Source organism: Pleurodeles waltl, chromosome 3_2 (assembly GCF_031143425.1).
Source record: "Pleurodeles waltl isolate 20211129_DDA chromosome 3_2, aPleWal1.hap1.20221129, whole genome shotgun sequence".
Taxonomy (NCBI): domain Eukaryota; kingdom Metazoa; phylum Chordata; class Amphibia; order Caudata; family Salamandridae; genus Pleurodeles; species Pleurodeles waltl.
The window spans coordinates 127,967,910-127,984,550 of record NC_090441.1 but is presented as its reverse complement, the minus strand read 5'-3'; the positions used below and the strand labels follow the sequence as shown (position 1 = coordinate 127,984,550).

The window sequence follows — 16,641 nt, the reverse complement described above, 5'->3', positions numbered from 1 at the left end:
CTTGTCTTGTAGTGCTGCGTGACCGTTCATTGGGCTTTAATTCGTTAAGCTGCTGTTTACCAACTCTGTGTCAAGATCCTGAAATGCTGTATGGGCCTCTCCAATGTGACCCTTAAATAGTTTTCCTCCTACCTAGTCAGATGAATTCATCTATGTCTCTCCCATATCCTCTCTGTCAGAACTGGTCCCTCTTACATCTTCATGCTCACTTATATGATATCAAACGCTAACATGCAAAGAAATATAAGACTAATGAGCAGACTACTCCAAAGGATCCCACATGGAATAGGCAGAGGTTTATTGATGGGCTTCCCAGTTTCCACCCTTGCCCTACTGAAGACCGTCTTCCATGCATCACTCCTGCTATCAGTTACCTTCATTGGCTCGCCTAACAACTTGCATAAAATTCAGTCCACTTTGCCATTCTTTCTGACAAATGAGATTGTTTGATTTTATTACCTCTATATGCATTCACATCACCTTCAGATTGAAGTGAAGGTTCCTAGAAATTTCCAAAGTGAAGAAGATTCCCCTGGAACAATCAACCCTTCCTCCCTATTATCTCAGCCCAGTGAGAAACAACTAGAGACACAGCTTTACACCAACACCCAGCTCTTTCTCCTGCATGTTTCCACGACTGGGCTCTATCTTGTCCCTATTAAAATCACTCCTTAATGTGGGATGGATTCAATTATTGTTCATTGTTGCACCTCCCCTTTTATTTTGTATTTATGCACCTGTGATTGTTTGACGTGGTAGGAAATGTGCCTTTTCTGCATGGTCACCTTGAATTTTGTGCCTGTGCTGGACCGTGTGTATTTGCTGGTTTTAGAACTCTGCGCACCTGCTAACCAGTAGTACAATTGCTTGAGCTCCCCCTCTTAACATAGTCGAATTGGTATACTCCTAGTTGGTATAGTTGAGTCCCTAGTAGATGGTACAAACTCTGCCCAAGGCCAGGAAGTTAAATGCTGCTCGTGCAAGTGCTCCTGGCCCTGGTGTCTGCCTCGGTGGAAGATTTCGATAAACCCTTTAAAGGCAACCAAAAAGTTGGCATCTGGCTTATAGATTTTTATGCACGTTGGTGTGGGCATTCCAAGAAAATGGAAGCAGTGTGGCATGAGGCTGGCTTAGATGAAAAGCAGTGGATTTCCAGTGAAAGTTGGAAAAATGGATACCACTGTTCATTCTGGCATTGCTTCAGAATTTGGAGTTCAGCGTTTTCAAACTATAAAGCTGTTAAAAAGAGAACTGACATACAACTACAGAGGACCAAAGATGATATAATTGAGTTTGCACAATAGCACGGCCTGAGATTCACCTGTTTCCAAGTCAGCCTATGTTCAAGCATGTACAGAAGAGGCACTGTGTGCTATTTTTGTATATTGGTGGGGAATCTACTCCTAAAGGAAAAATACTTAGGAGTTGCTATGGAGTGCCACTAGTGAACCGCATTACCTATTGAGCCATCTGCAGTAGTGGAAGTATAAACATGGCTTCAGGCCTACCATTGTAGCAGTGCAATATAGCCCCCTTTTTACTAGTAAAAGCCTCCATTTTAAATATTATTAAATCACCCATATTCAGGTCTTGTAGCCACAATGCAGTGTGCATGGTATTTGTAAAATATTATTACCATGTCACTACTGTGATAAGGCTCAAAAAAGCTATTTTTGCTGTGGCAGGCCTAGATCCCCTTTGCAGAAAGCTGTACTGCTAACTCAGGAAAGGGATCAGCCAGAAAAATAATTAAACCATTATTTTTAATGGTAATTAAAATTCCCGTTCAGTGGTGGTTGGATTTTTAATACATGTTAAGAGAAAGGAACTTTAAAAAAAATTACCCTTTACCTGCCTGAACTGTCAGGAGGCTAATTAGCATAATCGTCTGCCACCACATGATGTGCTTAGCCCTGAATAGGTGTGAAAATAACATGAAATGCCTCCCATGAGCAAACTATGCTGATCTCAGTGGGTAGATATAAATTCTCTGAACTCCCCAGAATATGTGCATTGTAGGGACTGTGACCCCCTCCTACCGGTTTCACAGGTCTTGTGAGCCACATGTAGCACTTGGGGCATACTTATAACGGAGAGAACAGGATGCCAAAGCGGTTCTTGGGTATCCACTGTCTGGTTGCTGGAGAACCTTGGTTTTGTCCTACGAAACGTCTGTCTCTGGGTTTGTTGTGGGTACAGTGTAGGCCTCATACTGTAGTGTTAGATGTGGAAGGACACTAGGATTACCACAGTACTTCCCCCCCCCCCCCCACACACACCCAGCACTCAGAGGTGAAATTTAGTGTGGCCGAAGACTTTCCCCATCTTGGAAAATGCTGTGACACATGGCGTTTTGGGCCTGTTAGCAGTAAGGCAAACAGGAGCTACAGAAAAAGTGGGTAGTGTTGGCCCCACAAACTTTGCCCCATTGGTTGGTAAGTGCCCCCCCGGCTGTTTCCTGGCATTAAGGTGACATCTCCAGGCACCCATGGTGGAACAATTTTTGGACCTGTGGAAGATCATAAGAAAACGGGACCTGCTGTCTGTGACTGAGCTCTGAAGGACTGGACCTGCTTCCCCTTGTACCCAAGACAAAGAAGGGACCTGCAAGGGTCACTTGGTTGACCACAACTGTGGCTACACGGAGACAACAAGCTGAAAGAGGCCTTTTTCCTGGAATAACCCAGCTGGCACGCGGCAACTGAACATGTACTGGACCCTGCTTTCTGTCCGTGCCTAAAATCTTGTCAGTCTCTAAGTGCCTCCCCATAGCTTCTGAGGCCTTTCAAAGTGTATGTCTGTGGTTGATTGGACTTAAAGAGTAAGTAAGCAGGTAAAACCTTTTATCAGGATGAATGTGATTTTTGTTTATCTGACCTACGCTGCATTGCGGACATCTAGAAATTGCACCTACATCTCGATGTACCGTGATCATAGATTATCATTGGCACCATTTCTAATTAAAATTATAAAAATTCTTATCTCCTGTTCTCCCTTTTGGATTTGTTATTTTGGTTTCATTTTACATTTCACTATGTTTCTAATTCGCGTTGGGATGTTTATTGTTTTTCATTTTGACTGTATTATTCTTTTGGTACTGCATAAATTCTTTACACATTGGCCTACGTTAAGCGTGACTGCCACAGCTACCAGAGGGTCGAGTTAAGGTTTATTTAGTGGCATGGAGTGGTAACCCTGACGTGTTGTGATTACTAGTTGAAGTGAGCAGTCACCTACCTCAAATAATAATCCAATTTTTTACAGACATCAGTCACTTGTAAGGAAGACAAAATAATAATTTAAAAAACGTATGGCATATTGTGCATTTCATCGTGGTTGTAAACATCACATGTGGTTTAACACGTCTCCTGCAGCAGATCATGTATAATTATGTTGATATCTAGGGCTTAGGGATATCATGCCTTTCACTTCTATTTTTATTTGTAAATCCTTAAGCATCACAGAACCTTTTCACACATCCAGTCCATCTCCCTTCCAGCAAACCGGTCTCTGTGGGCCCTCCAAAAAGTTGCTTTTACTGTTCTTTAATCTCACTCCCCTTGTGCAGTGTGTGGCCATCCTGGCCATGCCTAGGTTTGTCCTGTGCTCTCCCTATGCCTATCGACCTTTGTTCACCCAAAACATTTTGCTTTGCCTTGAGATAAATTGTCCCTTCTTTTTCACTAATGAAATAGCTGTTACTAATAAACTCCACCCACACTGTTTGTTTGTTGTGTTTCTTCTCTTGAGGTATAATTGTAACCTTTTAAACCAACCTTCGCCTGTTGGTATGAGTGTGTCACTTGTCTTCACATTATGCAGTTGGAGCTTTAATTTTGGTGCTGCGCCCTAAACTGGTTCAGGTTTTGTGTAACACCTGCTTTTCAGATCCATGTTCCTGCCTTTCCTAACTTCCAGTAGCCATAGCTCTCCTGAAGCTCCCAATAACTGCAGGGATCCCAACCCAGTTTCTTTATTTCCATACATTTTCCCTTCCTCCTTCCCTATGTGCTCCTCCTGGTGGCGAGAAAGACAAAAAAAAACACACTCTTGCATTTTTCCCACTCTTCCATCTATTCTTGCCATCTCCTGCTCCTTGTCACACCAGTGCTTACTCTAAGTATGTGCCCTTTCCTGAAGTTTTTCTCCTTTGCCGCCCCTGTGGTCTTGTTGTATCTTGTACTCTTGAACATCTGAGGCCCCCCAGTTTTTGGTCGTCTTGCTATATTTTCCCTCTCTCTTGTCTCAACCTTTATCTCTTACCATGAGCCTGAACGCTGGAGCTGAGCTTCCGACAAATGATGTAGGCACAAGAGCCACTAGCGGCCTACAGTTCACTCCATACTTCTGTTTTCTACCGCTGAATTCCTTCTCCGGTGGCGACCCAAGCAAAGGCCATTTTGCCTGAATTGTTCTTCCAAGGGAGTTCAATCCTTGAGTGTGTTTCTGCTGGGTGTGGTGTTATGGATTTCGATGCTGCTACATGACCCAAGTTTCATACTGAGTCACAGAAGACTCTAATAGCTGTTAGGCCTTCAGTTACTACCCAACCTCCGCACTACTGATAGTATTGAAGCTTCCTGTTGGTGAGCAGTGCGTGTCTTTAGGCATTGTGAATGGCCTCTTACTGTAAATCAGGCATTTCTCAAAAACCTGTTCATTTTTTCAGGTCACTGTGTGAGGCTGACTGTCCAGGATCATGGTGTGAAGGGTCTGTACCGTGGGCTTAGCTCTCTCCTTTATGGTTCGATTCCTAAATCTGCAGTCAGGTGAGAGTCATATGTTTGAAACATTTACTGTAGAAATGTGCTGATTTTGCATGCCATGATTTTATTTTTAAGCTCCTAGCGGGTTGGTAGCAGGGTAAAGCCCTTTTCGGATTAAGTTCATTGGAAGTTGGAAATGAACAAACCAAATTGAAGGGAAAATAAAGCTAATGTTTTTATTGTATCCTAAGTGGCCTATAACATTTTTGAATGTCAGACTGCCCCAGCTCATACAGATTACAGTCCTTTTTTGTGCTTCATCAAAGGATGTTCAGCTGACCTTGAGCACCTTGCCGTGCAGCTGAAGGTGCTTTGAACACTCACAAAAATTGAACTAATCACTTTGTCGGTGAGGCAGCACTGCTGTAATCATGAGCGCTGTCGTTTGCCAAGAGGGCCTTGCCCATGCCAAGTGGCAGCTATTTTCAGTTCTTTATTTTTATAGTGGGAGCAGGGTTGCAGACATTTAGCTGTTCAGTTTTCTAAAACCATTTCTATTCTATTTCAGAACTGTTTACTAACTGGTACAGTTTTATGCTAATGAATGCCTTGTAGTTTTTGTCACTAATCCTGTCTGTTTTGAAGAGGACCACCATAGCTGTTGGTTGCCTTCATGTAGGCCATGAACTGAGAAATTGTGCAAAGGGAGATGTTTCCCCCATACTGTAGAAGGTAATGAAAATCTGGTTTCAGTATATCCTCCTCTTTTGTTTTGGAGGAATAAATATCTGAATTTGCATTTTGGACTGAGAAACAAATGCATTTCTTGTGAACAAGCTCTTGCACTGGGGATGAAGTTAAAACATGTTTGCTTTAAAATGATGTTTTCTCAACATTGGATCTTTGATATATTCACATGCTTGAATCATTCCCAGTTGTCAAGCATGGAATCCTCTGTACTTTTAAATAGCAGTAAACATTTACTAGGACTGTTAGTTTAATAGCACACCCACCTTGTTTGAGCATCCCAAACCTCAGCCAGTGATGTGGAAGTGTTAGCTCTTCCGCGTCCCTTAGAGGCCACCGTAGCTCCGATTTCTTCCAATTAACTCAAAAAGGTTACTTTGTGTGTCTGCCCTCATTCTAATCCAGCAATATCTTCAGCTTCTGGAGTGCTGTGAGAGTTTTTATGAAAATTTAATATTTTCTGGACCGCGGAGACCCTTCACCTTTTAGTCCACTATTGTCAGCTGATACTATAATTGAGAGAAGAAACCATCTTCAAATCCTGTTCCTCTTGTGGGCAGAACATAATTTAAATTGCTGATCCTCATTCCCAGTGTATGTTTCTTTAACCTTAAGGATTCACTTGACATTTGTAAAACCTTTACCTCAAAGACTCTAAAGGACAGAAAGAGGAGGTTGGCATTATATCTACTGGACAAAGTGAATTTCTTTTAAGGGGGAGGGTGCCCTCTCTCCAGGAAAAGTGGTTCAGCAAGCACAAAAGCAACATAAAACCGGAGACTTGTACAGTTTCCTGATTTAGATGTTTTTGACACAGCCCTTCCCATTCCAAAAGAGGCTTACAGCCTGCCTAATCCACTGGATCCATCGGTGGTCTATGGAGTTTCCATTCCTTAATGGAAAGGGCTGCCAAGTAATTCCACTGATAATCAGGCTGAACAGCAATGATTCCTTTATGACTTTAAGGAACAGACGTGAAAGTCTTGAAAAACCATACCAATCCTGGACGTTGTCTGGTCGGATAGGCTGAAGCTAATGCAGACGCCTGCTTCGTTCCAGCCTTGGTGCCATGCCCGGAAAACAAGTACGGAGCCCAGATTCAGCCCCAGCTTGTGTGACTGACTCAGCCAAACTCAGTTATGACTTTGAGTAGGCAGAGGAGGTCTAAAACCCCCCATTACAACAGTCACCTGCCCTCCAGAAAGACATAGGTGTATAGAGGATCTGGGCTAAAGAATCCGTTCAGTGGCAGCGGCTTGTATCGAGGCAGCCAGCGCGCCGTCACTTCTAGGACATTAGAATCGCAGACGCGGCACGCCATTTGCTTGAGCCTGTCCTGGAGGATGAAAATGGAGACTGTTGAAGCTGTGCTCAAGGAGGGCGAAACGATTTCACTGGTCAGTCGGTCAGTTGTACTTTATTTGGGTATCATAACCACCAAAGCATATAATAGCAATAATACTACATAATCACAAAGACAAACACACACTGTATGTATACATTAAATATTATTAAGAATTAAAACTATTATACCACCACTATCACTTTATATAGAGATAAATATTAAAAGATCAGCACAGGTCAGGCAGTTGGAGCTTGCGCAACTGATGCAGACCGCAGGGGTGGACCAACTTAGAAGGCTTTGAAGGGAACTGTAATGCTTATGGTGGTTACCCATGTCTGACCCACCCCTTGGGCACGTAGGTAGAGACGCACGGAGTCAGATCTCGGTATAGTGATTTATTGGGTAGTCTGTGGACACTGTTGGCGAATGGTAAGTACGGTTTTACTTCCTTTGCTTTGCCCAAGGTAAGTCCTACACCTTCCTTCCCAGGTCGTTCCCTCCAGGTTTTGTCTGTCTCCTCCTTGTGTGTACAGGATCAGGAGTAAAGCGGCTCTATGGAGAACAATATGGCAGGGATCAGTTGTACAACAGAGGGTAAGTATCCAATCCTTCTGGTGCTTGTCACCGTGCTCAAGTTTATAGCTTACTACTATCATCAGGTGTTTGTTGCCCCACACATGCCCCGTTCTGTGCCCGGAGTCCCACCCTCCACTTCAAAATGCCCCCTGCTTCTCCCAGTACTTGCCTCGGCCATGACCCTCCGGGCCATGGCGTCAGGACCCTCAGCGTCCTCCTGTGTCCCAGGACCGCTAGAGTTATTGGCAGTCATGCGGTCCCCTGATGCGTCATTCCTCTCCTCCACGTCTTTCCTCTTCTCCACAGCTCGTTTTGCTGACAGCGGTGTCTCTCCATGTTGGCTCTCAAAAGTAAAGGTGATTTGTGGCAGCCCATTGCATGACACTGTAAGACTTCTTCAGGGAAGTCATGATGGAACAGATCTTACCCCTTTCAGTTACACATGTCTCATACATGCAAAGACAAAAAGAAGCAGGATTTGGTTCAATACATTTTATTGATTATGTTACAAGGCATGAATTGCAATGATTAGGATAATGAAACACAGTAACATTATTGCAGTGACTAGGAAAGTGAAACAAAAGAAAAAAAACACTTTACTGTCACAGTAGTGACTCTAAAATCCCTACTTGCACTACTAAGATTCTACATGAGTGATAGCAGTGATAGCCCTAATCTGCCTGTCTAGTCCCTGGAGGAAAACTCATGCGCCATACCTGTGCTATAGGTAGAGAAGAGGTCTGTTGGTCTGCTGGGAGTTCTCCCAAGTGGATGAAGAGATGACGCAGAGTTTCAGCAGAAACTACGATGACCATGTGTTGCATTAGATGGCAAGCTGGCTGGAATGCCCCCTATAATGTGTTGGGGGCAGTGTGGTGTTTTAGAATAAAACATCTATTGTTCTACTAACTACCCTGACGTAACAACAGCATATTTTCTGTGTAGGGTAGACAATGTACGGTTTGGACCAGCAGTACTCAGTAAACTATCTTATGCAGCCTTGGGTTGAGTACAGGATGAAAATGTTGTGCAAAGAAATAACACATTCAGAATGGCAGGACAACTGATAAAATAATAAAAACATCTCCACTAAACTGAAGCTTTGCTAAAATAATAAGGAAAAAAAGTGAAATGTAACTAGGTGAGGGGGCTCAGGCCTGAGGCCCAAACTAAAATAATGTGCCATTGTGAAAGCCAAGCTAACCTCACAACACTGCACAAATCTCCATACATGAAGGAGAAGAGGTTAGAGAGCCCAACCATGCTGCTGCAACAGCAGATCCTTCCAGAAGGGCAGCCTGATCGGAGGAAAGATGCTCAGGTGTAGAGTTCTGCCCATTCCGTGGCCATCAAGAAGAATCTGCTCGGTCGGTCCTGATCTTCTAGAGAATTCTGGGCAGGAGTAGTGGCAGCTTTAAGGCATACAGGAGCTCCAGGGTCCACTCAAGGTGGAGCACATCTCCAAGCCAGAGACTCCTTGGAAACTCCAACGCACAGGTTGCTGATATTGCACGTTCTTGCAGTGGCAAACAAATCGAGCCAGGGTTCTCCTGTTCGGGTAAGAGATCTTGCACGACCTCCAGATGTTACTGCCGCATGTCTTGATGAGTTCAAGGGCCAAGTCACCCTTTCCCCAAAAAGGCGATTCTCATCAGAGGGTATGTCCCTCAGAGAGGACTGGACGTCACCCAAAAACCCAGTCTATCATAACCAGGCATGGTGATAAATGGCAACACTGGTGCCTATAGCTGCCCAGTAGAGTCGATCTGTCCGAGCCACAACAATGTGTTAACTTTGTCACATCACAACCATCTTGATTAGCCTGCAAAAGGACAGGGCGAAGGTCTTCCGTCACACCAGGGAGGACTTATATCACCATGTACCAAAGGGCATGAGCTAAACGGGCCAGCAAACGGGGTCATTGATTGATCACAGGACTAAACTGGCTGATGAAAAGATGCATTTCTCGATGGTCTCCATTTATTTCGATTTCATGTCAAATGGAGTGTTAGGAAAAATGTTGAGTTTGGGCAGACTGATGGATTCCTGAACAACAAGACTATCTGGAGAAGGGTGCTGCTGTGACAAAAAGACCCTGCTGCTTGGAGAGGGTGATGGCGCTTGGCAATTTGTTTGTTAACCGGAGGGCCACAACAGGGCTTGGCCAAAGCTCCTGGAAAGGTATCTGGCGGGGCCTTGTGAAAAGGGAGAATTGAGCTCAGAAGCAGTCCGGCAAAGATGCAGCACCTCAGTCAATATGTTTGTTCTTCCCTCCATGGTGGGAAGTTAGAAGTCGGGGACTTCAGTTTCCCTATGCATAACCGTAGCCTATGAAGCAGATTCTTCTGTGGCTGTCCTGGGATGGGAGAAAAGGTCTGTCTATGGGGAGGTTCCTAGCCCACTAGCCTCCTGCAAGTCCTCATACCAGTTGTCTTCGGCATAGGGCTGAGCAAACTCATCACCCATGCTCCATCTCAGTCATTATTGGAGTCAGTTCCGAAGAGGGGATGCAAAGAATGTTGTCTGCCTTGTAGTAATGTGAGTGGAGAAATAAGCGCGTAAAACAGGTTATGGCATGATGTCTGACAAGGTTGGACTGGTGCTTAGAGAGGACGATGACGAACCTAGGTCTGGTGTGGTTGTGTCGGAACTGGTTTTGAGGGCAGAAGCAGCTCAGATAGTCCAGATGGAAAGACCCTAGGTCTATGGGGCCCAAAGGCATGCCAGAGGTAGTCTGTAAATATCCGAAGAGCCGAAGCAGAGTAACAAGGAACTCTTATCCAGGTTATGCCAGAACTAGCTGAGGAATCGCCTCCAAAGCTGGCTGACTGAGTGGGAGCAAGACTGTTGTCACTGGCCAAGTCCTTCGTCCGGGAAGTGGGAATGATGCAAAGGAGCTAAACTCTGCTTCAACTATGTTTTTTTTGTGCCTACCAGTGGACTTTGAGTTAGCGAAGACTGGCCTCTAGAACAGCTTGGTCAACTCCAGGATCGAGCCTTGGACCTGGAGCAGGATTTGGAGCAGTCCCGATGCTATGTTATCTTGTCCTTGGTTACTTAAAGTTTCGCCTTGTGTTCTCTGATGGCTTTTGGGTTTATAGACACGCAGTCTCTGCAAGCCTTTGGCGTCGTGGCCATACCCAATACACCACTGGCAAACCTGGGGTTGTGTAACAATCCTCTGCTTGTAACAGTCCTTACAGGGTGTAAAACTGGTCGTCTTTGAGGGGTAACATCCTTTGCACACTGGACATTTTTAAAGAATAATTGAAGTGAGGTGTTGGTGAGAGGTGAGAGAAGCTCAGAATCTGCATTTTCTGCACAGAAAGGAGCAGGAGGGAACTGACATTGCATGGAAGTGACACCTGTAAAGGACCCCCTACATAACATCCATAGCGGAATCGCATCAGCATAGACCAACATGGCGCCATCTTATGGTGCACAGAAGTATTATGTGCTGTGGATCCAGTCTGACGCCTGGGGAATGCATACATGCCAAGGTGCTAGAACAGGAACGTGGGACATTTTGACAAAAAAAAACAGAGGCATGTATTTCCCCCATTTACACCTATCAAACAGAGACAACTATAAGCGGAAGGCAGCTCAAATAATGCAGTTTTTGCCTTCAGAAATTAGGATTCTTCCGCCTGAATCTGGTCTATTGGCACATATGGAAATATTCAAAAGGTGCGGAATCAGCAGTTAGTCTCCATCAGAAAGTTAAAATACCCTCCTTGCTAGTGATCACTCATCATGCCCACCACTGCTTTGCAGTCAATGGGCAGTGCATGAATCTGGAAGAAGTTAACGCTGCAAAACATAACTGCTACTGATCTGCAAATAGTATTGCAGCATCAGCTTACTCCAGGTGCACATGACACTGCCTTGCCTCCCCGGTGAAGAGGAGTATTGTAAAGTCTTTCGGTAATGCTCACATGCTTCACTCACACTAGATGATCAACGAGTATAGAGTCTGAAGAAAGTGGATGTTTTCAGGGGCACTTTAGGCTTTTTGTCGATGTCCTCATGAGTCGTATCAACATCGCCTGTTGTTGACGTCCACAAACTTTTTTCAAAGCCCCATGATGCTTTTCTGAGATGCAAGTAGAGACTGTTCTGTTTTTAGACTAACTAATTTGCTTCTCACAGCAGCACAGAGAGACACTTCACATCATGCAACATAATTAATGCAACACCTCCATGCCCTTGTACATTCCTTTCATGTTCATTTGTTTTTGTAAAACGTCGAGGGCCAGATGTACAAAAAATGTGGTTTGCGATTTCCTAATAGCACATTTTTGGATTCACTATTAAGAAATCTATCACACTGCTATGTACAATAGTGTGTTTAACTTTGTTTGCGATTCCCAAATGGGTTGCAAGGGACCTGCCTCATTAGTATTCATGATGCAGGTTGCAGTTTGCGACCCATGGGGAATGGCAGGCACTCTCAGGGATATTGGCCTGCTGAGGTTAGCAGATCACCATGTCTGTGTCTGCTTCTTAAATAAAGCAGTTTTTTTTAATGCATCCTGTTTTCCTTAAAGGAAAACAGGTTGCGTTTCAAAAGAGAAAATGAAAAGTTTTCTTTTTATTTGTTTTTAGATTGGGCAGTGGTCCGTGGGACCACTGCCTGCTCTGAAAAAATGTTGGTGCCCCAGTCCCACAAGGTAAGGGGTCCTTTGGAGACCACTTCCCATTTGCAAATGGCTTACCACCAATTTGAAGTTGATGGTAAGATGCAAATGCTTTGCGACTGCATTCCCGGTCATAAAACATTTCTAGATACCAGTGCAACTCGCTTTTAGGAAGGGATGCCCTTAACAGGCCCCTTTCTTATAGCAACTCGTAAACACTGTTTTTCAAGTCTGTAATAGGTTATCAACTTTAAAATAAGGTTAGTACAGGCCAAAAAGCATTTTACTGGTCGAAAATGGCCCGAGGGGCTGTTTGCGACTGGTAAAATACTTCGTCATCTGGGCCCCTAGTTTTTTTTATTTTTTTATTTTTTTACAAAGTGAGAAAACGATAATCCTAAGAGAGGTGAAAAGGATAGAAAGCCCTCTTCATTTTTATGATTTATTTGAATAGTGATTACCTAATTACGATTTTCTGCGAATCCCAATTAGGTAACCGCTATTTGAATGTATGAAACTCCAGGAGCAATCATTAATACTCATGAGGTAGGTCGCAATTTGCAACCCATTAGGAAATGCTAAAATCACAGGGATGGTGGCCTGCTGGGCTCAGCAGACCACCATGTCTGTGATTGCTTTTTTATTTTATTTTAAATGCATCCTGTTTTCCTTAAAGGAAAACTGGATGCATTTAACCCCTTCGCTGCCAGGCCTTTTCCCCCTCCTGTGCCGAGCCTTTTTTTGGCTATTTGGAGCAGTTCGCGCTTAGGCCCTCATAACTTTTTGTTCACATAAGCTACCCATGCCAAATTTGCGTCCTTTTTTTCCAACATCCTAGGGATTCTAGAGGTACCCAGACTTTGTGGGTTCCCCAGAAGGAGGCCAAGAAATTAGCCAAAAAACAGTGAAAATTTCATTTTTTTAAAAAAATTTGGAAAAATGGGCTGCAGAAGAAGGCTTGTGGTTTTTTCCCTGAAAAGGGCATCAACAAAGGGTTTGCGGTGATAAAATCACCAGCTTCCCAGCTTTCAGGAACAGGCAGACTTGAATCAGAAAACCCAATTTTTCAACCCAATTTTGGCATTTTACTGGGACATACCCCATTTTTACGATTTTTTGTGCTTTCAGCCTCCTTCCAGTCAGTGACAGAAATGGGCATGAAACCAACGCTGGATCCCATAAACCGCAACATTTCTGAAAAGTAGACAAAATTCTGAATTCAGCAAGGGGTAATTTGTGTAGATCCTACAAGGGTTTCCTACAGAAAATAGCAACTGAAAAAGAAAAATATTGAAATTGAGGTGAAAAAAACATAAATTTTTCTCTAAGTTTTACTCTGTAACTTTTTCCTGCAATGTCAGATTTTCGAAAGCAATATACCGTTACGTCTGCTGGACTCTTCTGGTTGCGGGGATATATAGGGCTTGTAGGTTCATCAAGAACTCTAGGTACCCAGAGCCAATAAATGACCTGCACCCTGCAGTGGGTTTTCATTCTATGCCGGGTATACAGCAATTCATTTGCTGAACTATAAAGAGTAAAAAATAGCTATCAAGAAAACCTTTGTATTTCCAAAATGGGCACAAGATAAGGTGTTGAGAAGCAGTGGTTATTTGCACATCTCTGAATTCCGGGGTGCCCATACTAGCATGTGAATTACAGGGCATTTCTCAAATAGACGTCTTTTTTACACACTGTCTTACATTTGGAAGGGAAAAATGTAGAGAAAGACAAGGGGCAATAACACTTGTTTTGCTATTCTATGTTCCCCCACGTCTCCCGATAAAAATGATACCTCACTTGTGTGGGTAGGCCTAGCGCCCGCGACAGGAAACGCCCCAAAGCGCAACGTGGACACATCACAGAAAACAGACCTGTTTTTAGCAAAGTGCCTACCTGTAGATTTTGGCCTCTAGCTCAGCCGCCACCTAGGGAAACCTACCAAACCTGTGCATTTCTGAAAACTAGAGACCTAGGGGAATCCAAGATGGGGTGATTTGTGTGGCTCGGACCAGGTTCTGTTACCCAGAATCCTTTGCAAACCTCAAAATTTGGCTAAAAAAACACATGTTCCTCACATTTGAGTGACAGAAAGTTCTGGAATCTGAGAGGAGCCACAAATTTCCTTCCACCCAGCGTTCCCCCAAGTCTCCCGATAAAAATGATACCTCACTTGCGTGGGTAGGCCTAGCGCCCGCGACAGGAAACGCCCCAAAGCGCAACGTGGACACCACCAAAATTTTGGAAGAAAACAGAGGTGTTTTTTGCGAAGTGACTACCTGTAGATTTTGGCCTCTAGCTCAGCCGGCACCTAGGGAAACCTACCAAACCTGTACATTTCTGAAAACTAGAGACCTAGGGGAATCCAAGGAGGGGTGACTGGCGGGGCTCGGACCAGGTTCTGTTACCCAGAATCCTTTGCAAAGCTCAAAAATTGGCTAAAAAAACACATGTTCCTCACATTTCTGTGGCAGAAAGTTCTGGAATCTGGGAGGAGCCACAAATTTCCTTCCACCCAGCGTTCCCCCAAGTCTCCCGATAAAAATGATACCTCACTTGCGTGGGTAGGCCTAGCGCCCGCGACAGGAAACGCCCCAAAGCGCAACGTGGACACATCACAGAAAACAGACCTGTTTTTAGCAAAGTGCCTACCTGTAGATTTTGGCCTGTAGCTCAGCCGCCACCTAGGGAAACCTACCAAACCTGTGCATTTCTGAAAACTAGAGGCCTAGGGGAATCCAAGATGGGGTGATTTGTGTGGCTCGGACCAGGTTCTGTTACCCAGAATCCTTTGCAAACCTCAAAATTTGGCTAAAAAAACACATGTTCCTCACATTTCTGTGGCAGAAAGTTCTGGAATCTGAGAGGGGCCACAAATTTCCTTCCACCCAGCGTTCCCCCACGTCTCCCGATAAAAATGATACCTCACTTGTGTGGGTAGGCCTAGCGCCCGCGACAGGAAACGCCCCAAAGCGCAGCGTGGACACATCACATTTTTTCATTGAAAACAGTGCCTACCTGTAGTTTTTGGCCTGTAGCTCAGCCAGCACCTAGGGAAACCTACCAAACCTGTGCATTTCTGAAAACTAGAGACCTAGGGGAATCCAAGATGGGGTGACTTGAGGGGCTCTGACCAGGTTCTGTTACCCAGAATCCTTTCCAAACCTCAAATATTGGCTAAAAAAACGCATTTTTCACACATTTCGGTGACAGAAAGTTCTGGAATCTGAGTGGAGCCACAAATTTCCTTCCACCCAGCGTTCCCCCAAGTCTCCCGATAAAAATGATACCTCAGTTGTGTGGGTGGGCCAGGTGCCTCCAACAGAATAAGGCCCAAAACTTGTAGAGATACAGGGGATAGTACTGCGAGTTTATAAGGACATATTCTTTTATACATCTTTAGACTGACTCTGCTTTGGGGACCCACATACGTGAGGTGTCATTTTATTTGGGAGACTGAGGGGAACACTGGGAGTAGGAATTTTGTGCTGGAGTGGTGATCGTACGAAGAAAAGTCAGGAAAATATGCTTTTTTTTAAGCACATTTTGAGGTTTACAGAGGAGTCTGGGTAAGAAAATGTTGGGGGATCCACGCAAGCCACTCCTCCCTAGACTCCTTGGGGTGTCTAGTTTTAAAAAATGTCTGGGTTTGGTAGGTTTCCCTAGATGAAGGCCGCACACAGGACCAAAAACATAGGTGCCCTCTCCCCCCCCAAACACAGGTAGTTTTGTAATATATCGTTTTGATGTGCCCACATACGTCCGTGATGTGCCAAACACTAAAATTTTGAAAAGAAACACACTTAGGTTATGTGAAAAAGACCCCTCACCCACCAACCAAGTTGGTGGCATGCTTCATCATCGGGGTCCCACCTGAGGCACCTAGCGTGTCATAGGTGTGCTGCGACGCCTGATTACAGCGGAGCAGGTTTGGTCATTTTTACCACACATACTGGTTGGATTTGGCACGAGGGTGAGTGATGGTTCAGTGGATCAAATTTTACTAACAAGAGCTTTCACAAAAATGAAAAGCACTGTTAGTAACTGAAAGGCAAAAAACTGAACCAATGACTCACAGCTCGTGAGCTGTAAAGCCGCGACAAGGCACCAACCGCTTTACAGTCCATTCACACAACTTTCATACATGACACACACAAGGCCATTCACACCGCCAGCCACGGGCCCAGCACATTACAACACTCACATCGACAGACAGCGCCACTCAAGGGCCCATCACTTACATACGCCCACATGCCTGATACAACAATCACACCAGCTGATGGGAGTGTGTGGACTGGTGTTTGGCTTGCAGTGTGTTGCAGTAGCCAACATCAAGTCAATATGTACAGTCTCAGCCAAGCCCCACTCCACACACAATGGCATCATATTTTTTTTTTTTTTAACAGAGGAACCCCTAACTAAGTAGAAAGAATTACAAAACAACAAACACAAAAGCTCTAACTAACAAAATGACAGAAATGCTAACCATGAAACTAAACACATGAAAATACAAAACAGACATGAGTTTACACTCATGGTTGTTCCCAGAAATTCTTCTGGGTGTGGTAATTCTTAAAACAAGCACCGACACACAGCCCAGGCTTTGAAGGACAATCTGGGCAGTACATTC

At 44.4% G+C, this 16,641-nt stretch overlaps 1 protein-coding gene across 1 annotated transcript in view; it reads left to right on the top strand.

The window, feature by feature from the left end:
* The window catches only part of LOC138286580 (tricarboxylate transport protein, mitochondrial-like), a 109,400-nt gene that overhangs the window by 24,692 nt on the left and 68,067 nt on the right, over positions 1 to 16,641 (top strand). Inside the window, exon 3 of the mRNA XM_069226978.1 lies at positions 4,670 to 4,769. Within this exon, the coding sequence (XP_069083079.1) occupies positions 4,670 to 4,769 (100 nt within the window). The remainder of the gene's footprint in view (positions 1 to 4,669; positions 4,770 to 16,641) is intronic.